The sequence below is a fragment of the Lutra lutra genome, chromosome 3 (assembly GCF_902655055.1).
Source record: "Lutra lutra chromosome 3, mLutLut1.2, whole genome shotgun sequence".
NCBI lineage: Eukaryota > Metazoa > Chordata > Mammalia > Carnivora > Mustelidae > Lutra > Lutra lutra.
The window spans coordinates 12,764,842-12,791,368 of record NC_062280.1 but is presented as its reverse complement, the minus strand read 5'-3'; the positions used below and the strand labels follow the sequence as shown (position 1 = coordinate 12,791,368).

Sequence of the window (26,527 nt, the reverse complement as noted above, 5' to 3'; positions counted from 1 at the left end):
CCACCAGTATGTTAGTGGTGAGACAAAATACTCCCCACTCGGAATTATTCTTCCCCTACACAACACGTCCTTATTCTTATCCTATCCTCAGAATCCGGAGCTGTGGTAGAACGCCTACACGAATGGCAGTCATTTCCTTCTCTGGATTCATGCTCCAGGTGGTGTCACCCTGACTCCGGGATCGGCCATATGACTTGCTCTGGTCCATGGGCTGGTACATATTCGTACAGGCAGACACTCGCAGGCTTGCCACCCTCCTGCCACTCCTGGGAACTCTGTGACCACCATCATGCGGACTAATTTGGGCTGGCCTGCTGGAGGATGAGACTCTGTGAAGCAGGTATGACCCTTCTCAGCTGAGATGTCCCCTCATCAGCCCTGTGACCACCAGACATGTAAATGAAGCTGTCTTAGACCATAAAACTCCGTTGAGCTGGCTCAGGCCAGAAGAGCTACCCAACTGACCTGAGAACCAGAAGAAATACTTTCTGTTATTTCAGCCCATTACGCCGTGTGGTTGACTTGCTACATATCCAAAGCGAACTGATACACAGATGGTGTACTTTCTTTCTCAGAATCTACTTAGAAGCTGATGTAATGCCATATGCAGGTTCTCCATACATATTTGAACCAGTGCTGTTCTGTTAGGGGGTTCTGACTTGTTACCTCTTCAGGGGATAAGTCACAGTGAGATGCCACAGCGGTTATGTAAGCTTCCACTACCACTGCAGCCTCGGGGAAGCCGTATCCTCGGAAGGCCGTGTTGGATGGCAAGTTTGTTTTGCAGGGCCTACCCCGGCACCGGAAATTAGGAATATGATATGCGTTGTCGGATTTCAGCACAATGTACTCCATTACCTGAATTAAAGCAAAATAAAACTTCACATCTATCGAATATTCAAAACCACTGAACCAAATTTTATCTCTAACTAGAACCCTTCACAGAATTCATCTACTTTGTATGACAAATACTCATGCAAATAAAGTATGACACATACAGCTCAACCGGTAGCCTCTGGGAAAGGCATATTTCTTACCGACTCAGACTCGTCAGGAGTGCATCCACCATTGATATAATATTCAACGTCTGCAGCTTTGATCACACCGTTGTTCATGAATCCGATCTGCAAAGTGATATAAAAAAAACCACTTTCTCAATCCAACCATGTTAGTACACAAACACATGTGATCACAGTTGTCAGTCTACCTAACTTATGAACATGGTTCGATGTGACAGTCACCAGAGGGACACTGAGGCTGATGCCCAAGTTGACTAGGATCCCAATAGAAAGTTCTGGTCAGTTGTAGGCAGCATCCACATATTCCTCTCCAGTGGTTTGGAATTTAGTAACTGACTTTCCTATCGGTTGGCTGGTCATCACTAAACAATGTTTTAGGCAGTTTCCTAAAATTTTTGATCTCACTCACTTTGTATTTTCCGAGGAGTGGGTGGCGGCCAGCAGTTATCAGCATGTCATCACCACGCTCTAGAATAAATCGGATTGGGCGGCCAGTCCTATAGGAAATGACTCTGTCAATATGATGGATGATTGATAAATTGTAGAAACAAAGAGATGGGGAAGAGGGTTTGAGATAATCAGGCTTAATGGTTTTCAGTGGAGGAAGTCATGTGCTTTAAACAACATTTCAGAAGTTCTGGGGACATTAAAATAAAAAAAACCCCACGATTACTATTATTATCCTGGTTTAGTCATGTCTGAGAATTTATCTATCAAAATGTTACATTATTTTGTTATAAGTTACTTTCATTTATTATTTTTTTTTATAATATTAAGGCATTGTAAGTCCATCAGAAAGGATGAATACCCAACTTTTGTATCAACATGGGCGGGACTGGAGATTTTGCTGCGTGAAATAAGTCAAGCAGAGAGGGTCAATTATCATATGGTTTCACTTTCTTGTGGAGCATAAGGAATAATGTGGAGGACACTGAGAGAAGGAGAGGAGAAGGGAGTTGGGGGAATTGGAGGGGGAGACAAACCATGAGAGACAGTGGACTCTGAGAAACAAACTGAGGGTTTTGCGGGGGAGGGGAGTGGGGTGCCAGGTGAGCCTGGTGGTGGATATTAGGGAGAGCATGTATTGCATGGAGCACTGGGTGTGGTGCATAAACAGTGAATTCTGGAACACTGAAAAAATAAAATAAAGTTTAAATTAAAAAAATTAAGGCATTGTATGATTATTTTGCAATTATGTATGTAAATAGGTTATATTCTTATTAATTTATTTTGGGATATTAAAAGGGCATTAAACTGACTGCCATGGGGGATATTGAGGCTGGAAAGGTTGAGAACCAATGCTCTCTTTAGCTCTGTCAGGCTCCTTTTCATCCAGGCTGCTTGTTCCTAAAATATCCATTGGGGACTCCTCTGGCTTCTGAAGGAATGTCCCCAGTGCCTGTACACCCATACGTATAAGACAGCCTTTTCTATTCTTAGAAAGTGCCAATGAGCTAAGGTGTTCACAGTTTTTCTTTTTGCAGTAGTAGCCTAGAATAAGTTAAGTTTGTCTTGAAAATTTGGAGGTTTAGTAGTTGTAACATTCACAAGTCATGGCTATTCCTGTGCCTGGTGATTCCATCTGGAAGATGCAGAGGCAAAGTGAACATTCCCAGGAGCAGCGGAACCTGGGTTATTTCATACAAAACAAATCCCTCGTACGGTTACGGTTTTGACCCTCTTTCCACTCAGACAACCTCAGCTTGATTTATTTTAATAACTTAAAACATAAACATTTTAAAGAGTTAAAGTCAATAAGGAAGTAATACATGGTTACGCCTGAGTCAAGACACACAGTGATTACATCTATTTTACACAATAATCTTACAAGACAGGTAGATATTATTTTCCCCAGTTTATGGGTGATGAAACTGAGGTGGCTTGTCAAGGTGACCTTGTGAGTGATGGGCAGTTCAAGAGTAGGGCTAGAACAGAGATCTCTGGCTCAGGTCCAGTGTTCCTTCACCCACACGCTAACCCCACCTTTGGAGATGAAGGGCTGGGACCCACGGGATGGAAGTGGGGGTGCAGGGCTGGAAGGACACAATGGTCTCTGCACCGTCGGGAACGCTGGCATTACTGGCGGCTACCGCGACTCTTACTTGTTGGCGGCCACGGCACTGATGGCTCCTAGCAGAGCAGGCTTGGTCACTTTTCCTCCAAACCCTCCTCCGATTCTTTTTATGTGGCAGGCAATTCTACTCCTTGGGACGTTTAATGCTGCAGCCACAAATTCCTGCAAGAGGTAAGTCCCAGAAGCCACATTTAAGTGCAATTTGGTATTTTATTCCCTCATCTGCGTACTTCCCCTCTGCCTAGGTGAAGAAACGTGGTAAACATTTACTGAGAACATACTTAGTTCCGTGGACTTAGAATCTTTAGAGTTGTGCAGCCATCACCATAATCTAATTTTAGAATATTTAAGCGTCCCCAAGGAAACCCTGGATCTACTGAGCAGTCCCTCCTTACCTTCCTCCAGCCCCCCAGCACTAGGCAACTCCTCATCTACTTTCTGTCTCCCTAGATTTACCTGTTTGAAACATTTCGTATAAATGTAAACCTACAATACGTGGTCTTTTGTGATTGGCTTCTTTCCCTGGGCGTAATGTTTTCAAGGTTGTTGAAAGCATGTTGTTCAGTTGTAGCGTGTGACGGTACTTCATTCCTTTTCATGGCTGAACATTATTCCACTGTATTGATATGCCATATTCTGTTTCCCCATTCATCAATTGCTGGGCATTTGGATTGTTTACACTTTTGGCTATTGTAAACAATGCTGCTATGAACACTCATGTATAAATTTTTGTATGGGCAGATAATTTCAATTCTCTCGGGTAGATACCTGTGGAATTGTTAGGTTATGCAGTCACTATATTTAATATCCTTAGAAACTGCCATGCTATTTTCCAGGCTGTGCCATTTTTCACACCATCAGCGATGTATGAAGGTTTCAATTTACCACATCTTCATCTTCTGATTACACCCATTCTAGTCAACGTGGAGTGGATTTCTCACTGTGGTTTTGGTGTGCATTTCCCTAGTGACAATCCTGTGAGGATCTTTTCGTGTGCTTATTAGTCATTCATAGACTTTATCTATTCAAATTCTGCTTTAGATACTGCCCCAGGTTCTGGGCTATGGGCTGTGAGTACTCTGTACCCTGTTACTCCTGGGAAATGCCTCATGAAGTTACTAATTGTATCTTAGAAGGTATTGATGATAGAAAGCAATGGTGACCTGGGACTACATTTTATCCATTTGGAGCCCAGAGCTGCATGCTCTGCCAAAAGAGCTCAGAAGTGATATTTATCACCTCCCTCAATTTATAGAAAAAGATACTGGTGCCTGGCAACCTGTGGGAGATCACATAGTCTTTTTAGGGGCAAAACCATGACTTCTCATTCCTCTGTTGTCCACTTCAAAACTTGCAACTGTGGAGGCCACAGACGCACTCAACATCAGTCCCCTCAGACTTTCATTTTGCCTTGAACAACAGTTCCTCTTCCCACTGAGCCTATCCACCCCTGCAAGACCCCAAGGTACCAACTCACTCTGCTCTACCAGGAAGCCCTCAGCTTTTCCCCTCAGTAACACTTGTCATTAATCCTCCTGCCAGTATAACTGTTTAAGTATCCCCCTGTGCCAGACACTATTCTAGAACCAACATCTCTACATCTCAGAAGAGGGGAATGTCAGAGAATTTCCTCTACTTTGCCTGGGTGCAGCAATGTCTTATATCTCAACCACTGGAACAGGACTGGAAATCACCTGCTGCTGCACTGGAAATGCAATTGCTTTAAACTTGCATCACCAATACATGCAAACATTAAGACAGAGAAGTGACACGAAGGAACCACAAAAGGAAATTTAAATATAATACTAAGGCTCTGACCTCCCTGACATTAGCTTTTACACTATCAGTTGTTATAAGGGTAAGATAAATCTTGCCCATGTTTTGGAAGGTAACAAAATTTTCATATCTCTTTGAAAAGTCAGCCCTTTTAGGGAAATATTTGCCCTGTTTTCTTCATTCTGGACTGTAGCTTATGTCAAATATACAGAGAGTTTGAGTCACAGGAGTGGAACAAATCCAAAGTCCGCTGGAGCACAATGCCTGGTTGCAGGGCCTTACAGCACTGCAAGTCTGGAGTCTCATTTTCCAAAAATATCTTGTTACCTGCACATGGCTTGGAAACTGTGTTCCAAGGTATAGCACCATTTCTTTATCTTCCTGTTTTGGGATAGCCAGGATAGTTTGCGTCTCCATGTAGAAATGTTCCTGCCCTTCTACATGGGCCTCACCTGTAGGGCATAAACAAAGGACAATGCTTAGCTGAAAGTCCCACGCTGGGTGCTCTCTGTGGTATCTGGTTTATGAGGAGCGAGTGGCTTTAGCTCATGGAGAGCTGGGCTTTATATCATTTGGTTAAACCCCCTTTTTCTAATTAAGACTTGTTGTGCACAACTAGCTCTATGACCCTGGGTCATTCACTTCCTCTCTCCTGACCTCAGTTTCCTCATCTGTCGAGTGGGGTGGTGAGATCTGTGATGTGCTGGACTTGAGACCCACAGATGAACCTGGCCACACATTCAGGCACCACCACCCTCTCTTTGGTGAATTTGGCTGAGTTATGAACCTCTCGTTTCCTCCTCTGTAAAATGGGGAGGGGCGGAGGGTAAGCAACAATATGGACCTCAGTCTGGTGATGTCAGGATTATTGAGTCACAGAAGATCAATAGTTCGTGAAAGGACACAAAGTTTAAAATGGCAGAGCTGAGGTCGTTTCTTTCCCTAAAAGCCTAAAAACAGGCAGCCTCCTCCTGCTGTTTTAGCTGAGATTTTTGGCTTGCTCAGTGTACCTTTATCATTTTCTAGGTTATAACAGAAGAGGCACTTGGCCCTAGTTTCAGTATTTTTTACTTTAAAGTGAAAGAAAATACTATATCCTTCAGTATTTTTACTTTAAATGTATGTCAACTATAATTTAATTAAGAGTAACAACAACAACAAAAATTGGTCAAAAGATTCCTATGCTGTTAAAATAAGTGAGAAGTTTATTTTTGCCAGGAGCCAGAGGATTTCTTGAAATTATTTCTTTGGACAACAAAATGTGAGTCATGCAAAAAGGTCCAAAAAAAAAAAAGCTCTTACAGAACTCTCTGTTCCAACTCTCTAGAAGAGGGTAATAGATTCTGCGAAAATTACTATCTTCTCTTACCCAAGACTGGAAGTAATTCTCTTTAAAGAGCTGTGCTTCTCAATCCTGGATACACTTTAGGATCATCTGGGGAGCTTTTAGATAAATACTGATGCTCTCATCCTGTACTCAAAGTTCTGATTTCATTGGTATGGGGTGGGATCTGAGCATTGGTATTAAAAAAATATCAAGGTGCCTGGGTGGCTCAGTCAGGTGGGTGTTTGCCTCCAGCTCAGGTCATGATCCCAGGGTCCTGGGATTGAGTCCAGCAGCAGGCTCTCAAATCAGCAAGTAGGGGGGTGAGGGGTGGGGCTGCTTCCCTCTGCTACTCCCCCTGCTTATGCTCTCTCTCTTTCTCTCTCTCAAATAAATAAATAATAAAAACTAAAAAAAGTCATATTAACTAAGTCTTTGCCAGTTCAATAAGTCAAAGCAGACAAACAAACAGACCAAGAAATTATAGTGTCAAGACTGGAAAAGATAAATAAAATTGTCGTGATATGTTTGTATATACAGAAAATTCAAGAGAATCAACAAGACTCTTAAAATAGTAAGTGAATTTAGTAAAGTTCTTAGATATAAGATCAAGATATAAAAGCTAATTGTGGCAGAGGGCACGTGATATGATGAGCACTGGGTGTTAGATCCAACTGATGAATTATTGAACACTACATCTAAAACTAATGATATAATATGTGTTGGCTAATTGAATTTAAATAAAAAATTAAAAAGTTAAATAAAAGGTAATTGTGTTTTTATATATTAGACACAAATAGAAAATGAAATAAAAATAAATATCATTTTTAACAGCATCACAAAACACCAAATACTAGGTATAAATATTAAGAAGGATATGCAAAATCTCTATAGTGAAAACTATAGTTACTGAGAGAAATTAAAGAAAACCCAAGTAAAAGTCGGTGTCTATCTTGCTCATAAATTGGAACTTAATACTGTTAATATTTTCAGTCTCTAAATTGATATTGTTTCTATGCAATTCCAGCCAAAATCCCAGCAAGTTATTTTTAGTGAAAATTGATGAGCTGACAATAAATGTAGACGGAAATGCAAAGAACCTATTATAGCTAAGGTCATATTGAGAAAGAATTAACAAAAGGACACTATACTCTCAGATTTCAAGACTTACAATAGAGTTTCAGCAAGTAAGACAGCTCAACAACACTGTCAAGTTGTTCTTCATTAAAATCAAGAACTTTTGTTCATGATAAAGAATAATGAGGACAGTGAACACACAACCCACAGGCTGGGAGAAGATACGTGCAATACTTATAACCAACAAAGAACTTATACCAAAAACATAGAAAATTTCTATGAATTTATAAGTAAATCAAGTAATTATTAGATAAGTAGTTATATAATAATTATAGCAATATATTATTATAATTATCACTTTTAATTAATTAAAAGACAGGCAAAAGATTTGACCAAATATCACACAAGAGAGGATCTAAAAAGGGCCAATACACATATGAAAAGGATTCAATATCATTAGTCATCAAAGAAATTCAATGGAAACTACAATGAGATATTACTCCACCAGATTAGATAAAACTAAAAAGACTAATGACAACAACATAACAATGGAACTCTCATAATTGTTAATAGGAGTACAGACTGGAACAAATTTTTTTAAATGTTTGACATTAACTACTAAAGATAAATCCATAAAAACACTATTATTTAGCAATTCTATTCCTGGGTATATTTCAATGGAAATGATTGCTTATGTTCACCAAAAGATATGTGCAATATTATAGAAACTTTATTCATAACATCAAGTTGAAAATAGCTAAATAGTCCATCAATGGTAGAATGGATAAATAAATTGTGGAATTATTTATACAATGAAATACTCCTAAACAATGAAAAAGAACTACTGATCTATGCAACAATTTGTATGAAGTTCAAAAGAGGTAAAACTTTTCTGTAGTGATAAAGACCTTTGGGAGAACTACTGATTGAGAGAGGGCAAGAGGAAGCTTTCTGGGCTGCTGGAAGTGTTCTATATATATATATATTTCTACAGATTTTATTTTTAAGTAATCTCTATACCCAATGTGGGGCTCGACCTCACAGCCCCAAGATCAAGAGTTGCATGCTCTGTCAATGGAGCCAGCCAGGCACCCTGGAAGTGTTCTGTTTCTTGATGTGGGTAGTGTTTACATAGACTTGTACTGATACATAAAATTTCATCAAACTCTAAACTTATTATTTGTGCATTTTAAATTTTGATTTAAAAAATCACACTAGAGGGACGCCTGGGTGGCTCAGTTGGTTAAGCAGCTGCCTTCGGCTCAGGTCATGATCCCAGCGTCCTGGGATCGAGTCCCGCATCGGGCTCCTTGCTCAGCAGGGAGCCTGCTTCTCCCTATGCCTCTGCCTGCCATTCTGTCTGCCTGTGCTTGCTCTCTCTCCCTCTCTCTCTGACAAATAAAATCTTAAAAAAAAAAAAAAAATCACACTAGGGTTGAGAGCTCTGCCTTGGAGTTTCAGTATTTCTCAAACCAGATGACTGAACCTAGAGCCTTCAACTTCAGAGGAGTTACTTCTCTGGCCCAAGACCACTTACCTTCAAGGATTTGATCAACATATTTAAAGGCTTGCTCTACATTTCCTTGCTCCACTTTCTTTTCAATGGAAAGAAATGAATTGTGCTCTAGTGCTTGCTGCAAGGGAAAAACCAACAAACCAAAACAAAAAAAGTTTTGTTTTTTCACATCCTAGTAAGTCAGTCATCCCCCATTAAACGGCTATGCTCTTGCTTTTTCAGATATTCACACAACACAACAGGCAATCTGAGCAGTGTGGAGAGCCAGCAGGAACTGGGATACGATGCACTACAGGCACTGGCGACTCAGTTTTGTCCAAGGCTCTGAGGAAGAGCTGAGGGGAAACAAGCATAGATTGTTCCTCCCTCTAGATTGTTGAGGGGTGACCAGAGGCAGTTGGGTATTCAGGTGCCAACTTTGTGGTGTGTGTGGGGGATGGGATAAGAGGGTAGAGAGGGTCCCAGGAGGAGGCTGGTGGAGGTACAAATGTTCAGAAACGGTCTTGTCTGGGTGACCTAAATTAGGTGCTGAACTGCATGGAATTAGGACAGTTAGAGACAGGAGGGGAAATCATTTGAAGTTAAGGGCACCTCAGAAAGCAATAGTTTGAGGTTGAAAACAAGCTGAGGGGCCAAAAAGAGAACAAGGTCAGGTGGGCTGGGGAGCAGGTTTTCTATCAGGAAGGAGCTGGATGAGCTTCAAAGGGGGAATGAGGTTGGACTATGAAAGACCTTGAGTTCTATACTGAGAACCTTATCGAGGGAGACATGATTATATAAGAAAAGTGACCTGGTGAACATGGAGGTTTAAAAGAGTTAATGTGGTGGGTAGGTAGGTTGAAATGGAGTACAAGAAAACTGAGATTGGAAAGAAAGGGGCAGACTTAAAGGCATTTAAAAGATAACTGGGAAAGACCTGAACTTGGCAACTCTTTGGAAGAACAGAGGAGAATCAGAGGATATTGAAGACTGCAGCCTACTTAGCTGGGTTTCATACTGCTCACGTACCCACATAGTCCTCTCTCTCTCCATCACACACATTTAATAAGGTGGGCCGTGGGTTCAGCGCTTTGCTAAACACGGGCTACAAAGCACTATGCCCCCACTAACAACAACTAAAACAAAAATAATAACAAAGATTCACTGCATGCATTCCATGTCTCCCTGGTGCTGTTCTAAGCATTTTACTTGGGTTTTCTCATCTAACCCTCACAATGATATTTTATGTAGGTGCTTTCATAGTTACCATTCTACAGTTGAGAAAGTAATAGGAATTTAGGGACTTGCCAAAACTTTCATTGCTATTAAGAGGCCTCTAAAAGATGGAGTCAGAATTCAAACCTGGGTTTTCTGTCTCCAGAGCCTGGAGGAAGTGTGCAGGAGACAGAGCACCCAGACTGTAATTCAGCACATGTTAACAACCGTTGCCAGTTTCCCAGTGCTCTGGGTTTTCCCACTGACTAGTTTTACAGGGAGGCCATAAGGACATTGCTCTGGGGTTACTTACCTGTATTCTGAGGACCTGCCCTGGCAAGGGGCAATGGGAGAAGAAGTGGTCACAGGAAGGAAGGGGAAATCCAGGCAGGGAAATTCTCAGTATTATGTCTCAGAGTGCAGATTGCTAGCGCCTTCACTCTGAAACTATAGATAATACCGAGCAGGGTATAGATGGAGCCCAGATGCTACTGTCTGATGACTCCACCAGTTGTGTTCTGCCGGGAATATACGGCCCTAGTCATTCTAGAAGACAGGAATTGGCCTGACTACCTCGATGGTGATAATCCGTGGTTCTATGTCTTCGTAAGTGATCTTCACTTTCTCAGCTGCCTCTCTTGCATGAGCATAGGTGTCAGCAGCCACCGTGCAGACAATCTGACCCACGCAAATCACCTGCAGAAAAGCCACGTGTCGCCATTAGCTAAGACACAGAATTATTAAAAAGGGATTACTGTTCCCACACTCTTACATTTACCCACTGGGTTCTTATGACCAAAAGAAAGATTATTTTCTACCTATGAGAATAAATTTAAACACTGGACTGAGTGGGATTTAGAGGGTACAAAAACCGAGGACAGAACTTAGCTATTTGGCTTCTGACTGTCTCCAGCTGCGTTCCTCACCACTCCCATATCACACACTTTAATCCAGTCATCTTGGAACTCTGTTGGTTCTTTTTTTTTTAAGATTTTTTTTTTTTTTTTTTTAATTTGAGAGACAGAGATACACAAGTAGGCAGAGAGGCAGGCAGAGAGAGAGGGGAAAGCAGGCTCCCCGCTGAGGAGAGAGCCCGATGCAGGGCTCGATCCCAGGACCCTGGGATCATGACCTGAGCCGAAGGCAGAGGCTTTAACCCACTGAGCCACCCAGGCGCCCCTCTGTTGGTTCTTTTAATGTCCTATATTGCTTCTATGGTTTCATAATTTTTTTTTAAGAAGTCATCTTTGACAGGGCTTATGGCTTATGATCAGAATCTTAAAAGGGTCCACAATTCAAGAGAGAATTTGAGAATCACTGATGTGGAGTCCTTGGTTCCCTGTTTTTGTGATGTGAACATGAGTCCACAGATGTTAGAGCTGTAACCAAGAGTCATTTTGATTTTCTAAACAGGCATTTGAATAATAGGCCCCATACAAACCACATACCTCATTCTGAGCATAGAGAATCTCTCCCTGATGGTTATTAGCTCCTGGGACGTCCTCTGCTGTTATCACATCAGCAACACCTGGAAGGGCCAGGGCTTCTGAAGCATCAATTGATCTAGGAGGGACAATTTGAAAGGGTACATCAAACATAAATGATTCCTCAAACCCAGGGAAAAACTACAACGTACTTCATACCTAAATCATGGGACAAACTTTGATGCTGAAAAGTGCCAATGTTTAGCAGGTGTTTCGATTCTTGGCATTAGTTTCTTTCAAAATTTTGTTTAAAAAAGGACTGATTAAAAAAAGAAAAGGACTGATTTCCAAACAGAAGAGGAAATGAATATTCTTAGTTAATTTAAATATATAATAAGGTCTTGATTTTATCTATTTATTTTTAAAGATTTTATTTGTTTATTTGACACAGAGAGAGAGGGAGAGCACAAGCAGGGAGAGTGGCAGGCAGAGAGAAAGGGAGAAGCAGGCTCCCTGCTGAACAAGGGCCGGATCCCAGAACCCTGGGATCATGATCTGAGCCAAAAGCAGATACTTAACTGACTGAGCCACCCAGGCGCCCCGTAAGCTCTCAATTTTAATGTGAAACTGTGAATGCATTCCAGTAATACAGAGAAGCATCTTTTATTTCCTTACATGATCTTTGCGTGAGCTCTGGTGCTGGTTGTTACAGCCAGGAAGAGTTCTCGGGCAAAAGGCGGCATGTCATCACTAAATACAGCCTCCCCTGTAGTGTGTTTGATGGCTGACTGGTGCATGACTGGGTGGCCGACAGGGTCTTGTGGGGATTGGTGGGGATCCACGCACTGTCAATGAATAAAGCAATTGTTTTACTTGCAGACATTCTCATGCACCGAAAACTGGGTCTGTATATCTGGCTCCTTCACAAGTCAGGAAAAACTATAGGCAATTGATATCCATATCTGTGAGTCAAAGTTAATAAATGTCCATTGAGTACTGTGGTAAGAGATATATTCTGGTTATAATCTACCCCCTCACCTTTCCAAAAGGAAGACACTGTTCTCATCCTTGAAGATTCTACAAGCTTTTAAGGGTGTCAGAATACACACAAACACATATTAAAAAAAACATGATCAACTTCATTTAGCATTAAAGAACAGTTTGTAAAGCTAATATGGTGCAAAAAAATACACAAGTTCCTGGGGGATTTAGGATGACTTTATTAAAGCAGGGAAGGCTTCCTAGAAGCAGTGAATGTAGACCTAGGTTTTGAAGAAAGGACAGGCATTCACTAAGAAGAGGAGAACATTTTAAGCAACAAAACTGAAATAGTTGAGGAGGAACATTAAGAATCTAATTCCTTGTGAAGCCTGAGTAAAAGCAAAGAAGATAAACCAAACAAATTATGAAACTGTGTGTGAGTGACAATGGGTAATGTCAGCTGGCCCTTACAAATAATAAAAAATATAGCTATCAAAAAGAGGAAGATATATGCATAATGCATACATCTGAATGCATAGAAAGATTAAAAAATGAAAAACTCTACCCACTGACCTGGAACATCTGAATTCCTTGGGGTGTTTTTATGGGGAAATCTTCTAGAGCACTCATGGATTTTTCTGGGATATCAGGAAACTTCTGGGGATCCTGAAAAGAAGATTATTTCACGTTTAACTTTACATTCTGAGTCACTGGCTTGGAGAAACATATATAGAAATAGGCTATCCAATTTATTCTCCCAGATACTAGTCTCCAGATCTGCTGGGAGAAAGCCCTGAGCTTTGAGCTGCCTAGGCTGGCAGCAGCATGACGGTTATCTGCTCATGCACACAGGAAAGTGAAAGCTATTTCTAGGAAGTAGAGACTTCCTTTATGACCAGCTCTCCTTTCGAATGGGTGGAAATATGTACACTTCCAAATGGAAGCTGTGTTTTCAAGTCAGGGCCAGTCTTCTGCGCATATATCTCAAAGAAGCAACTGAGGGAGGAGATGAAGATTAATCTACAAGGATGGTCAGCTACAGATCATTTGTCATAGTAAGGAAACTAGAATTAACCTAAATATCCAGTAAGAGGGAACTGACTAAACAAATTATGGAACATCCATGAGATAAAATATTTTGCAGTTATTAAAATGACTTTGTAAAAGTGTATTTATGGACATTAAATGCTCATGAATTATAATTAAGTAAAAAAATCGATTACAAAAGTTTATGTATGGTATGATCCTTTTTTCTTGTAAAAAAAAAAAAAAAAGAAAAAAGAAAGAGGGGCGCCTGGGTGGCTCAGAGGGTTAAAGCCTCTGCCTTCGGCTCAGGTCATGATCCCAGGGTCCTGGGATCGAGCCCCACATCAGGCTCTTTCCTTGGTGGGAAGCCTGCTTCCTCCTCTCTCTCTGCCTGCCTCTCTGCCTACTTGTGATCTCTCTCTGTCCAATAAACAAATAAAAAAAATCTTAAAAAAAAAAAAAAAAAGAAAGAAAGAAAAGAGAACTATATATGTATGTATTCCAAATGTTAACAGTCTTTATGGTAGGATTATTGGCTTATAGCTGATTTTTAAAATCTTTGCTTCTCTGTTTTTGCATTTTCTATAAAGAAAGAGTATATAATCATAATCTGTAAGAGAACATATGATAATATATAAGAATATAAAACAAGAGACATATACTTAATAAACTATGTGTAATAACATTAGGGTTATATAGATTACATATCTATATACTGAACAAATATAATAAATAAGAGTATATAATAATCTATAATAGAGTATTATGATAATGCTAATGATAAATAATGTTAGTAAAAATGATAAAAAAAGGACTGGCTGAATTAACAGAGTAAAGCTTTCACCCATAAAAGAAATGTGTGTGTAGTCATTTATCTGCCATTTTTGGATCAGCTCATGACTTATCATGGGGACACTGACAGTCATGAACCACATTCTGAGAAACAGTGCCTGTGGAGGTCATTTTAAACTAGGCCAGGTAAGAAAAAAAGTTAAAAAACCAGAACCAATCTAAATATCCAAAAATAAGGAACAGATCAAATAATGGCTCATCTATCCATGGACACATCATGCAACATCACGTCATTTTGTCATGAAGAATATTTAATGACACTGAAAGCTGTTTGTTACTAAATGAAACAAGCAAGCTATGTAAACAGTTCTAGAGGCGCATCCGAGTGACACGTATGTACACACACCCACAAAGAAGAGCTTAGAAGGATACACACTAAAATATCAATAACAGTTAGCTATGCGTGATGGGATTACAAAGGATTTTCGTTTCCTTTCTGGCTTAGCCACATTTTGTAAACATTAAAGAAGATATTGTTTTAACAAGAAAATTTTCTTAAAATAGGAAAAGATGTTGTAATTACTGAAAGCTTTTCAATACTGTAGACCAACTGGCTATTGCATATTAGTATTGTCACACAACCTATAGAGCAAATGTCATAGCAAGACTGTCCCCTTCTCAGCCCAGGACAGGAGGAGAAGGGAGAGGGAGGGAGGAGGCTAGGAAGCACTGCACTGTGGGCTCCATCCCCTCCTGATACCCTTGCTGCATTAGGGAAGGGAAGGGAAGTCCTTCCTATGCAGACTCACACTCAGAGTATCAAGGCACTCAGAGACCCAGAGAAGCCATTTACCATTTTATTCAATCCTCGCCTCACTCTGAGGTAGAATTTGAAGAGTAAACTGACGATGAGGGTTCTCCTGTACTCTACCATGCCACCCTCGGCTGCTGGCGGGATGTAAATCTCATCCAGGACCCATCGGCAGGCATCACTCAGCATGTGGTCATCCCACGGCCTGGGAGCAAAATGAAAAATTAAAAAAAAAAAAAAAAAAAGTAGTTATAAAAATTAAAAAAAAAAAAAAAAAGAAAGGAAAGAAAATGCAAACACACCACAGGAGGGGGAAGACAGCCTAACCTGACAGAGCAAGGAAAGATGGAGAAAACCCGTATTCATCTTTGAAGTCTGGACAAAACACCCGGCCATACGTCATTAGCTTTCTTTAGAATCTGCTGCGGTGGTTTCCTATTTCCTTACCACCATCCTTTATTATTACCTATAATTCCATGGCCTGGGAAAGCCATGGGTTTTCAAAGAGCTGGGGTAACAAAGTAGTAAAATCAGAGTTTCCCAAGATGTGGAACTTTGTTTTGTTCATTGCTACATCCCCAGCAAACAGGCCATGCCTGGCACACACATACACGGTAATGACCAGCAAATGACCCAATTATTGATGACAGTTGTAACATTGTCACAAATAAAGGTTTTCTACAGAAATGCTTCGAGAGCATCAACTCATTTTAGTGTCTGAGAAAGAAAGCTGCATGTAGTTGCATTGCACTGCTCACAGTGACTATTATGGGTGGATAAAAATCATCGTAAAAGCACTGGTTGGAAGCATGTTTGAAACTTACTTTCCGAACACTAGAAACAATGAGGGTGATAGGAGGAAGGGCCACTTAACCTCCTTGAATATTTCACCTTCTTTCTCTGGTGTAAGGACATTTTCAGATGTCTTAGGGTACAGTATTAGAAACACTGACTTATTTTGCAGGTTAATTAAAAATGAAAATTTGAAAATATTATCTGCTTAGATTAGATTCCTCTTACTAGAGAAACTGCAATAAAAGAATTGTATCTCCTTTCTGCCGCCATCTTGGTTCCGCGTCCCCCGCACAAGAAGCCACAGAAACCGTCCCTGCTACAGAGCAGGAGTTGCCACAGCCCCAGGCTGAGACAGGGTCTGGAACAGAATCTGACAGTGATGAATCAGTACCAGAGCCTGAGGAACAGGAATCCACACAGGCAACCACACAGCAAGCCCAGCTGGCAGCAGCCGCTGAAATTGACGAAGAACCAGTCAGTAAAGCAAAACAGAGCCGGAGTGAAAAGAAGGCACGGAAGGCTATGTCCAAACTGGGTCTTCGACAGGTTACAGGGGTTACAAGAGTCACTATCCGGAAATCTAAGAATATCCTCTTTGTCATCACAAAACCAGATGTCTACAAGAGCCCAGCTTCAGATGCCTACATAGTTTTTGGGGAAGCCAAGATCGAGGATTTATCTCAGCAAGCACAACTGGCAGCTGCTGAGAAATTCAAAGTTCAAGGTGAAGCTGTCTCAAACATTCAAGAAAACACACAGACTCCAACTGTACAAGAGGAGAGTGAAGAGGAAGAGGTTGATGAAACCGGTGTAGAGGTTAAGGACATAGAATTGGTCATGTCACAAGCAAATGTGTCAAGAGCAAAGGCAGTCCGAGCCCTGAAGGACAACAGTAATGACATTGTAAATGCTATTATGGAATTAACAATGTAACCATCTGAAAACGAGGACTTTTTTTTGGTGTTTCAAAAGAATAACTGCAGCTTGGTTTGAAATTTGTACTGTTTCTATCATTAATAAAGTTATGGCTTCTTGTTGGATGAAAAAAAAAAGAATTGTATCTTTAAGAAGGTTGGCTTTTGGGTGACTTTTATTTTCTTTCTATTCTTCCACAGCGCTTAAATTTCCTATATGATTATGTAATATGTATGGAATCAGAAAAAAATTCTCCAAGTGCTATTTTCATTAAGATATTAAAATACAAAGCCCGAGTTTTAGATGCACATGTGCTGGGACATACCTCCCAAGGAGCTGCTTGCACGTTTGGCTTGCAGAGACAATGGTGGGGCCAACACTTCCGTAGAACATTTGAAGGTCCTTAATCGTGTCTGTACCATCTTCAAACTTCACACTCATGCCGGCATTGACAATGGCAAAAGCATTCTCCTGACGCTGGGCCTGCCGGAGTCCGGACACAAAGTGCCACTGGAAACAGAAAAACATTCAGAATATTTAATGTTCTTCTCCGTTGTCTGTGGCATAGCAACAGCTCTGATGATGAGTTGTAATAAGGAGGATCCTGTAAATGATGCTTTGGACCAGTGCTGGCTGGGAGGACCAGCCCCCGTGCTTTATAGGGATTAAAATTTGATCCTGAGAGCAACCATACTCACTTCTAATCTACTGATGACGAAACTGAGAGGCTATACAACTTGTACAAGGTCATGCAGTAAGTGGCAGAATTGGGGTTGAAATCTAAGCAGTCTGGTTCCAGAGTTGACGGTCACCTACTTTCTACTCTGAGTCACCACATGTGGCCTCAGGCGAGGGATTTAAACTGCTTGGGTCTTAATTTCTTTAAAAATGAGAAGGTAGGGTTTGATCAGACGGCACCTCCAGGGCTGCTGAGAGAAGAAGGGAGAATCAAGGGGGGGGTGGCTCTCGGGAGGAACTACACCTCCACTTTGAACGGTTTTGGTTTGGCATTCTACATAAATTTCATGTGAATGACGAGTTTTACTCTTAAAAAAAAAAAGAAGCTTGGAAACCACTGGATCACATGGTCTTCAAAGTGCCTTCCAGGTTTCAATCTCTCATTCTAGGTTTAATCTCATTACTAGTGTGAGATATTAGAGCCACAGAGTAGGAGAACCTTTGTGTGGCTGGCATCTTGGTGGGGGTAGGGGTGCCACCACCGACCCTGTCAAAGATAGAACATTTTTAATTTAGAAAGCGAAAGTGACAAAGAGATGCTTGAGACCAACTTGATCCTATTTAGTCCATTGTACTGACTGGTGGGGACTTTCCTCCCTAGTCCTGCTGCCACACCCTCATGCCCACCCACCTGAATTATGGCACGACCGCAGTAACCTCTTAACTGGCCATTCAACCTTCAGTTTCTCCTCCAACCAGCTTATCCTGTATTTTTCTCATTAGATTGGCATTCCTAAAATACCATTTTCATTCAGATTTTACCTTGCTTTAAAGACTTTAGAGATGGCTGTCCGCTAGGACATATACAAACAATCCCCCTGATGGAACGGCAGATCTGCTCGGTGACGGAACCCCAGCCTCCCTCCCAGCCAGATCGCACAGGGCTGCCCCAGCACCCCTGCCCTGTTGCCCAGCCTCCAACCTGCCATTCCACCTAGTCCCCAATCCCTAGCTGTTCTCCCGCCTGGAATGAGCACCCACTTCTCTCCACCGGTCTTTGCTCTATCCCAGCTGCTTTCCCTCCCTTCTGAGCAACACGGAAGGAGGACTCTCCCTGTAGGTGGAACTACGCTGGCTCTTTGTGCACACATTTCCTGTCTGAGATAATTAGCTGTTTCCGATTTCAAGGCCTTGCTCTCAGATCTAGAGACCTTTGAGGACAGAAACCCATGTCTTAGGAATACATGTAGTGTCTTCTGGATTTAGTACTATGCTTGACAAGTCAAATGGTAGGTAGTTAATAAATAAATAATTTTATTTAAAGTAGTTAATAAATGTTAGTTGATTTGGAATTATCTTTATGATCATAAACTTTCATTTACTAGAAACTTGTAGATGAAACTGATTACAATTTTTCTCAGTCTTGGCTAAGATAAATATTTATCTGAAACCAAAAATTCAACTCTTCACACAAAGGGCTCTCTGTTTGCAGAGAGATAGGGCCCACAGAAATGTTACTCTTTTTTTAAAAAAATTTTTTATGTCAGTATAGTTGACACACAATGTTACATTAGTTTCAGGTCTACAACATAGTGATTCAGCATCTCTCTACCTTACACAGTGCTCACCACAAGTGGAGCTCCCATCAATCACTCTCCAACATTATTAAAATATCAAGAAATGTTTTCCTTTAAAGTTCTTTTAAAAACAAAAGAAAAAAATGAATAATAATGAATATATAACACTGAATACGATTTGGGTTATTTTCATCTTTATACCAAGAGAGTCATATTTTTACTTTTTATGGAGGAAGGGAGCCACAAAGGCAAAAGTGCCGAGGGTCCAGGAAAGTCACAGTGTTGCCCTGGTAGGAAAGCAAACCAAATGGTCCTCTGAAAATTTGCCCCTTTCTGAGAGCAGCCCCAAAGTCTCCCTGCAGGGTAAGCAGGGCTCCCTCCAGGTGGGCAGTGAGTCAGGAAGCCTTTACCTGAGTAGAGTGGGGAATATAAACAGATAACACAATCTCTTCGGATTTAAGGCTGGCTTCAGGTGATCTCTCAAGGAAAAGGCTGTTTAAAGGAATCTGCCGTTCTCCTTCTATTAGAGAAAATGATCTTGATTAGAATGCATTTATCAAACAAAAGAGTATGGAGCAAGGGGTATGTGTGATGCATCTGGTGGAAAGAGAGAGTGCAAGCTGCAAGCCAGGAGATGTGATTTCTAGTTATAGCTTCCATACTGGAAAACCTTAGGCAAGTCACAGAACCTTTGGGGCTTCTGGTTCCTCATCTGTAGAATGAGAGGGTTGGACCACATAATCTCAAAAGTCTTTTCTGAGAGCACCTGGGTGGCTCAGTCGGTTAAGCACCTGCCTTTGGTTCAGGTCATGATCTCAGGATCCTGGGGTCGAGCCCTGTGCTGGGCTCCCCATTCAGCAGGGAGTCTGCTTCTCCCTCTCCCTCAGTCTCTAACCCCACTCATGCATGCTCTTTCTTCTTCTCTCCTAAATAAATAAATTGAATCTTAAAAAAGAGAGAGAGAGAAAATTCTTTTCTGGTTCTTAGCACCCCTTACACATCACTCACAAATTTTGGCCTTGAAGAACTTTAAAGCTATTGGGAAACAACCTAGTACAATGTGTTTCACAAATGGAAAAACTGAGGTCTAGAGGTCCAGAGAGGTTAAATGATCTGTTCAAAGTGCTGGAGATGGGACAGTAGCAGAGGTGGAATGTCTGATATATAGCTTTTCTTTCATAAGCAGTTTACAGTACTCTCTTATTTGAGCCACTGTATTTGTTTTTTAAATGTGATTCCTTCCTTCCTTCCTTCCTTCCTTCCTTCCTTCCTTCCTTCCTTCCTTCCTTCCTTTCTTTCTTTCTTTTTCTTTCTTTCTTTCTGTGGGAAAGAGTGAGCACATACACGAGCTGGGAGGCGGGTGGGCAGGGAGGGAGAGAGAGAATCCCAAGCGGGCTTCCTGCTCAGCACAGACCCTGAAGCAGGGCTCAATCCCATAACTCTGAGATCATGACCTGAGCCGAAATCAAGAGCTGGACGCTCAACTGACTGAGTCACCAGGTGCCCCTAAAAATGTGATTTTAATCAAAGAGAGGGTATCTTACATCAATAGCTCTATGAATAATATATTTATTGTTATTTCACTAAATTTAAATAATTTTCTCTTGGCAAAGCTCAAGCTGTCTTTCAATAAAGAGAAGTAATGAGAAATATACTCCACCAATTTGATTTTGTTTAGGACGAAAAGTCCTAGGGGTGTCTGGCTGGCTCATTCAGTAGACATGTGACTCTTAATCTTAGGGTTGTGAGTTTGAGCCACATGCTGGGTATAAAATTACTTAAAAATAAAATCTTAGGGGTACCTGGGGGGCTTAGTGGGTTAAGCCTCTGCCTTCTGCTCAGGTCGTGATCTCAGGGTCTTGGGATCGAGTCCTGCATCAGGCCCTCTGCTCAGCGGGGAGCCTGCTTCCCCCTCTCTCTGCCTGCCTCTCTGCCTACTTGTGAACTCTGTCTGTCAAATTAATAAATAAAATCTTAAAAAAAATAAAATCTTAAAAAAAGAGAAGGAATAATCCTATAAGAAAAATTTCCATCTTTATAAAACTCTGAAAAGAAATGTGCTCTAAAGCTTTAAAATTGCAGATACACAACTCATTTAAAAAATGCTTTGATACTACAATTTGGACTGTACATAAATGTGGCCAAACAGTTAAGAAAAACTCTGAGGTGCAGTAACTTATCAGATCTACAAGATACAGATCATCTGAGAACGGGATAATTGATCTCAGTTTCATACTAACATTTGAGGTAACATAGAAGTAGCCTATATATTTGGTGAGTCTGAGTTAGATATACTTGAGTTCCTAATTCACGGTTTATGAAAGGAGCTACATAACAGACAGTGATAATTATAAAACAGGATGCTCAAAGCTTATCTCTTACCTTTAGATATCAGATTGATGGTAGCATTTCCTGCTGCTAAAATGGGATTTAGGTCAGAAAAATTAGGTCTGCTCACCACATGTCCCCCTAAAGTCTAAATAAAAAAAAAGATAACACTTTTTAAGCTAGTTATTTGAAAAATAAGGAATTATGTGTACAGGAATCTTAAGTTTTAATTTTTTCTCTTTTTTTGTGTCATAGAATGATCTGGTGTGGTTTTAGGGGAGCTAAACAGAGTCAGGCCACATATTGTGCAAGATTCCCACCCCCAACCCCAGTTCAAACCTATTGCTTGAGAAAATGCTCTTTTTCTGTGTGCAATGAGGAAGGAAATTTCTTTGAGAGCTGACCCTAGCATGAGTATCCAATAACATGGGGGTAAAGTGGGGAACTAGAGTGAGTAAACTCTGAAGAACTGGGATATGTAGCATTCCCATTCAAAATGCTTGTTGTAATGTCATGCAATAGAATTCGTCTTGTTATTCCAAATCATCAATAAAGTTGCCTCAGGCATAGGCTTGAATGAGAAACTTTGAGGGGATGGTGGGCAAGGGGTGAAGCGGAGAAGAATAACCTGGTCCAGAAAAAGGAACAAAAGATGCAGAGGATGAAAACATACAGTGAACTTCGAGGGCCAACAGAAATAGGGGCAGAGACGATCAGGAGAAATGCCCCACACCAAAGTCTCACTGAACTACCCCTCCTGTGTGGAATGGGCAGAGACCAAAACCAATTACTCTTAAATCTTGAATAATAAGGAAACCTCAGTAAGCTAGACAACTGGGGGACATCCAAGAATAGACATGTGGGACGCACGTGTTAAGAAATTGAGCTCAGCTCAAAGGTTTAAGACAAGAAACAGCCATAAAAGAGTATTTTCAAAATGTAGGCTCTTGTTACTCTATCTTGGATAAGACACATTTCATAAGCTGTTAGTGCTGGCCAGTCCATTTGGTTGAACTTTAACTCTTAAAATGAAAAAAGAGTGGCTTAAAGAGGTCAAGGGGCTTCTCCGGGATCATACCATTTATGGGTGACAGGCCAGATTTAGAATCTGGGCATCTTCAGACTTCAGTACCATAATCTTGTGATATATTATGTCATTTCTCACTTTGGACACACACATACATGCAGTGTAGTAACTCTCACTCTGAGCACATACACACACGCACACTTATATTGTAGACACTTGTTTGACATTGACGGGGGATTCCTCTTCAGAGTAATGTTACTAAGCTGAATAGACTGTCAGACTGTCTGTAACTGTGGCTTCTTTCGTGTCACACTAGGGTGCATACCGCCATATTCCTTATCTGGGCTCCAGCAAGTGTCCTCAGATGCTTCAGGAGGGCACGGTAAGTTTTAGTCTTCTCCTTTGGTTGCTCCAAAACAGTGAGATGTAAGGCATCACTCAGCTGGGCCAGGCTGTATCCTGCACCTATGGTCACCCCTGCCCAAAAGACAGTGGAATAGAAACTGAAGGCAAATTATGACAAGATGCATGGGCTGCACAGAAAGAATCTTTCAAGTATATTTTCTTTTTTTATATTAACTTAGAAAAATGAAAGGTAAAGACATTTCTGGCAATTTGCTTTATTCCCAAATATTAAGTACCAAATTCTTTTTCTCAGTCACGTGTACAGTCATATGTGCCATACATTTTGGGACACATCAAGCACAGATATCTGAAACTCATTACTTTGTTAACTCCCAATTAATGTTTTCCTGAATAAATTGATCAAATACAAAAATTTCAGTCAAGATTCTATAAGACTTTTGCGGTTTTTTTTTTTTTTTAAGATTTTATTTATCCATTTTACAGAGAAAGAAAGAGTGTGAGCAGGGGGAGGAGCAGAGGGAAATAACCTCCCGTAGACTGTGAGCTGAGCACCGAGCCCCATGTGGGGCTCAATCCCGTGACCCTGAGATCATGAGCTGAGCTGAAGCCAAGAGTCAATGCTCAACCAAATGAGCCACCCAAAGCGCCCTGATTCTGTAAGTCTTTTAAAAGATCATTGAGTCTATGTGGGAAGTGACTGACACATTTGCATTGCCCATTCACCTGTCTTCTACAGCCAGCTCTTCATCTTGTTCCTGCCTGTACTTTGGGTCAGTTTTGCTGGCAAGTTGGGCTTTCTGGGAATGCTTTGAGTAGTGACGTCATCTAGTTCATGCATTCTCAAGGATAATGCCAACCCAAAGAGGGTGAAGACAGCCTTACTCTTTTGATGTATAAAGCCCTGAATACACACTGTACACAAGCAGATATATGGTTTATCTGTGGTGTTAAAATTTCATGGAGGGATCATTAGGGGGAAAATGTCTATTGCTCCCTAGTGAGGCAATAATGAAAAGGTTGAAAACACTGACTTCGTGTTATAGGCTCTCCCTCCTTCCCAGTCCTTCACTCCCGCCCTGCTCTAACCAAGTACCTCCACACCTTACTTCCAACCCTCTCCTGGACCAGCCCGGCTTCCCCTTGCTCCATTTCTTCCTATCAGTCCACTGATATGAACATTCTAACTGGTTTAAAAAAAAATGATCAGAGGGGAAAGCAGACAATTTCTCATTTGATTTCTGTTTATTCATTGGGGAGAATCTTATTTTAAAGTAGAATTTTTACTTCCTATACCATTACCTATGCAAATGCTGAGTTTGGATGTTTCTCAGATAGCCTTTTTTAGTGCACTATGTGGAAGGGGAACTTGACTAAAAGTAAGAAACCCTGGAATCTAGTCCTGACTTGGTCATGTGTTAGCTGTGTGAAGTTGGGGAAGTTACTTAAGTCCTTTGATTCTTTATCTTTACCAAGCTTCCCACCTGCTCTCTCTGCCTTCCTGGACTGTCATGAGGATCAAAAGAAACAAGAGATGTGAAAGCATTTGGTAAATTGTGAAAAGACTATAAAAATAAATAAGATAGTTACAATTAAATTTTCAAATTTTGTGTCCCCAATTTTTTTTTTTTTGAATGTGTGTGGGTATAGGCTGAGCCTTGAGCAAACTTATGAATCAGGGAGTAATATCTGGCAAGAACATTTCCTACAGGCCAGCCAATGTCTTAAGTCTCCTTTATTCAGCCAATCTCTCCATTTCTGGACAACCAGTATGGCATCTTCCCACCATTATGGCTCTGAGGACCATGTAGTACTCAGTGGCATAGCTGAATAATTCAGTTTGATAAAGCTCATATAGCACACATAGTAGATACTCAACAAATATTTCTGAATGAGTAAATGAGGTCATATATTCTGTGAAGTACTCAAATAAGCCCAGTGCCTATAATTACTTATAGCCTACTAATAGCCAATGAAAATGAAGGTTCATACCATCATCTGTGTAGTCCACAAAACACAGTTCTGGAAGCCCAAGGGGAGATATGAAAACTGGATGGAATTCACCTTTAAATTTAATGCTGGGTCCTTAAGGAGAAAAGTATTTAAAGCAATTAGAAAAGGAAGTCAATGGGTGGTAATAGATGTTGCTTACTTATAATCCAGAGTAAAAATTGTGACAAAACCCACACATTTGCAAAAGAAAACAATGAAGTATTCTAAAGGACCAACGGCATCCATTAATTAAAATGAACTGCATTTATGAGGAATTTAAAAAGAGAGACAGATGTCTAGGTTACCCAAGCTAGACTAAGGAACACGGTTAAAAACCACCCACCTACTGCAGTATTCCCCATGACGAGGGGGGCTTCAGGGAAACTGGCTTTCAACTCCAGAAGGTCATTAAGGGTCACAGGGGCAATCCAGGTAGTCCTCTCCCCTTGGAACGTCAGTCTTCTTTTGTTTGGATCTTCTGCCATTCTCTGCAGAGAAACGAACCCAACAGGCTTTTGAGAAAGGCTGCTGAGCTACATGCCATGAGGACATCCACTGCTCTGGTTGTTCAAATGGCCTGATGGGTCACTTTAGTTTTCTGAGGTGACCTACCTTGTGTTGATCAGGAAAGGATGGCCTATTTGAAACTACTTGGATTGATCTGATAAGATCCATGTAGACACCACTGAATAAATATCATAATAGGTATCAGTCCATTAACAACTGCATATAGAGTAGAGCTAACTCTACCTATATTTGTGAAGTGAGTGTCTGAAGAGGAGGCATTATGGTGTAGTGCAAGTGTCCTAGTCTGAGATTAAAGGGCCAGGCTTAACAGTGACGCAAAAGGGCTCATCTTTGGGGATTAGGTGTTTTGGTATGACAAAAACTGCTTACAGGCAAAATTATCCTTAAAAAATCTCTTAAATCATTCACCAGGTATAGTGGAAATTGATTTTTACAACTCTCTCTATATACATACATACATATGTATGTAACATGTGTGTGTATACTCTTTAAATAGTGAGTCCAAGTTCTCACACTCTGAGGGTTGTGGAGGGTCTGTGACCCTATCGGAAGTCAGTAGAATCATATCCCCCATCTCATGTTCTCTTCTGACCAAAGTTATGGAATGGAATGATGAACACAGACACTATTTATATTGTTCTATTTCTCCCCACTGAGTTGAAATCACAGAGGCTAGCAGAAAGAGTAATGTAATTCCATTATAATAAGTATCCTTTTTCAAACTATCTTTACTATATCTCACAGTGTAGCTGTGTGACCTTGAGTAAGTTACCTATACTCTGAGCTCAGGGTCTTTGAGTAAACAAAGAATCAAAGCATCTCTGAGGTCCTAGCAATACTACTCTTCTAAGCTATCTGCTTGAAATTTTTATAGTTGAACCGAACAAATTCATACCAATGGATTACCACACTGGACACATTTCCAAATTCTAATGTCTGAAACTCAGTAATTCCAGAGCCTACTGAAAAAGACTGTACCATGTCATGTTATGAAACAACAAAAGTAAAGCATCTTACTATTAGTTCAGGAGGGAATATAGGTTCCTGGGATGGATCCAAGGGCTGGAATTCATCTTCATTATACAGTTTGGTACACATCTCAACAGAACAAAACAAAATACAAATAGAACTTCAGAGTTACTAAAAGATGTACAGGAATTTCCAAGCATGAGACTTGAGAGTTAGGGCCATACCTCTGACACCCCAGACACAAAATGGAGGTGCCAGAGCCACAAAGTATCCCTGAGTAGAATTCTTCCCACCCTCAGAAGACTGTAATGGTTTCCTGGCAGATGTATTGGACTCTTGGC

General features: G+C 40.8%; 2 protein-coding genes across 2 annotated transcripts in view; one reads left to right on the top strand and one right to left on the bottom strand.

The window, feature by feature from the left end:
• LOC125095960 (aldehyde oxidase 4-like) overlaps positions 1 to 26,527 on the bottom strand; it is a 58,766-nt gene that overhangs the window by 15,722 nt on the left and 16,517 nt on the right. The window contains exons 8-25 of the mRNA XM_047722536.1: positions 26,235 to 26,315; positions 25,033 to 25,177; positions 24,690 to 24,782; positions 22,660 to 22,811; positions 21,362 to 21,455; positions 19,390 to 19,499; positions 17,050 to 17,234; positions 15,057 to 15,219; positions 12,959 to 13,051; positions 12,080 to 12,249; positions 11,429 to 11,543; positions 10,554 to 10,676; positions 8,808 to 8,904; positions 5,197 to 5,321; positions 3,122 to 3,255; positions 1,429 to 1,531; positions 1,038 to 1,124; positions 667 to 858 (exon numbers count right to left, since the gene is read on the bottom strand). Coding sequence (XP_047578492.1) covers positions 667 to 858; positions 1,038 to 1,124; positions 1,429 to 1,531; positions 3,122 to 3,255; positions 5,197 to 5,321; positions 8,808 to 8,904; positions 10,554 to 10,676; positions 11,429 to 11,543; positions 12,080 to 12,249; positions 12,959 to 13,051; positions 15,057 to 15,219; positions 17,050 to 17,234; positions 19,390 to 19,499; positions 21,362 to 21,455; positions 22,660 to 22,811; positions 24,690 to 24,782; positions 25,033 to 25,177; positions 26,235 to 26,315 — 2,262 coding nt within the window. The remainder of the gene's footprint in view (positions 1 to 666; positions 859 to 1,037; positions 1,125 to 1,428; positions 1,532 to 3,121; positions 3,256 to 5,196; positions 5,322 to 8,807; positions 8,905 to 10,553; positions 10,677 to 11,428; positions 11,544 to 12,079; positions 12,250 to 12,958; positions 13,052 to 15,056; positions 15,220 to 17,049; positions 17,235 to 19,389; positions 19,500 to 21,361; positions 21,456 to 22,659; positions 22,812 to 24,689; positions 24,783 to 25,032; positions 25,178 to 26,234; positions 26,316 to 26,527) is intronic.
• LOC125096111 (nascent polypeptide-associated complex subunit alpha-like) lies at positions 15,507 to 16,864 on the top strand. The gene is made up of 2 exons (XM_047722792.1): positions 15,507 to 15,527; positions 16,038 to 16,864. Exons 1-2 carry the CDS (start codon positions 15,507 to 15,509, stop codon positions 16,740 to 16,742), a joined length of 726 nt encoding a protein of 241 aa, XP_047578748.1. The 3' UTR covers positions 16,743 to 16,864.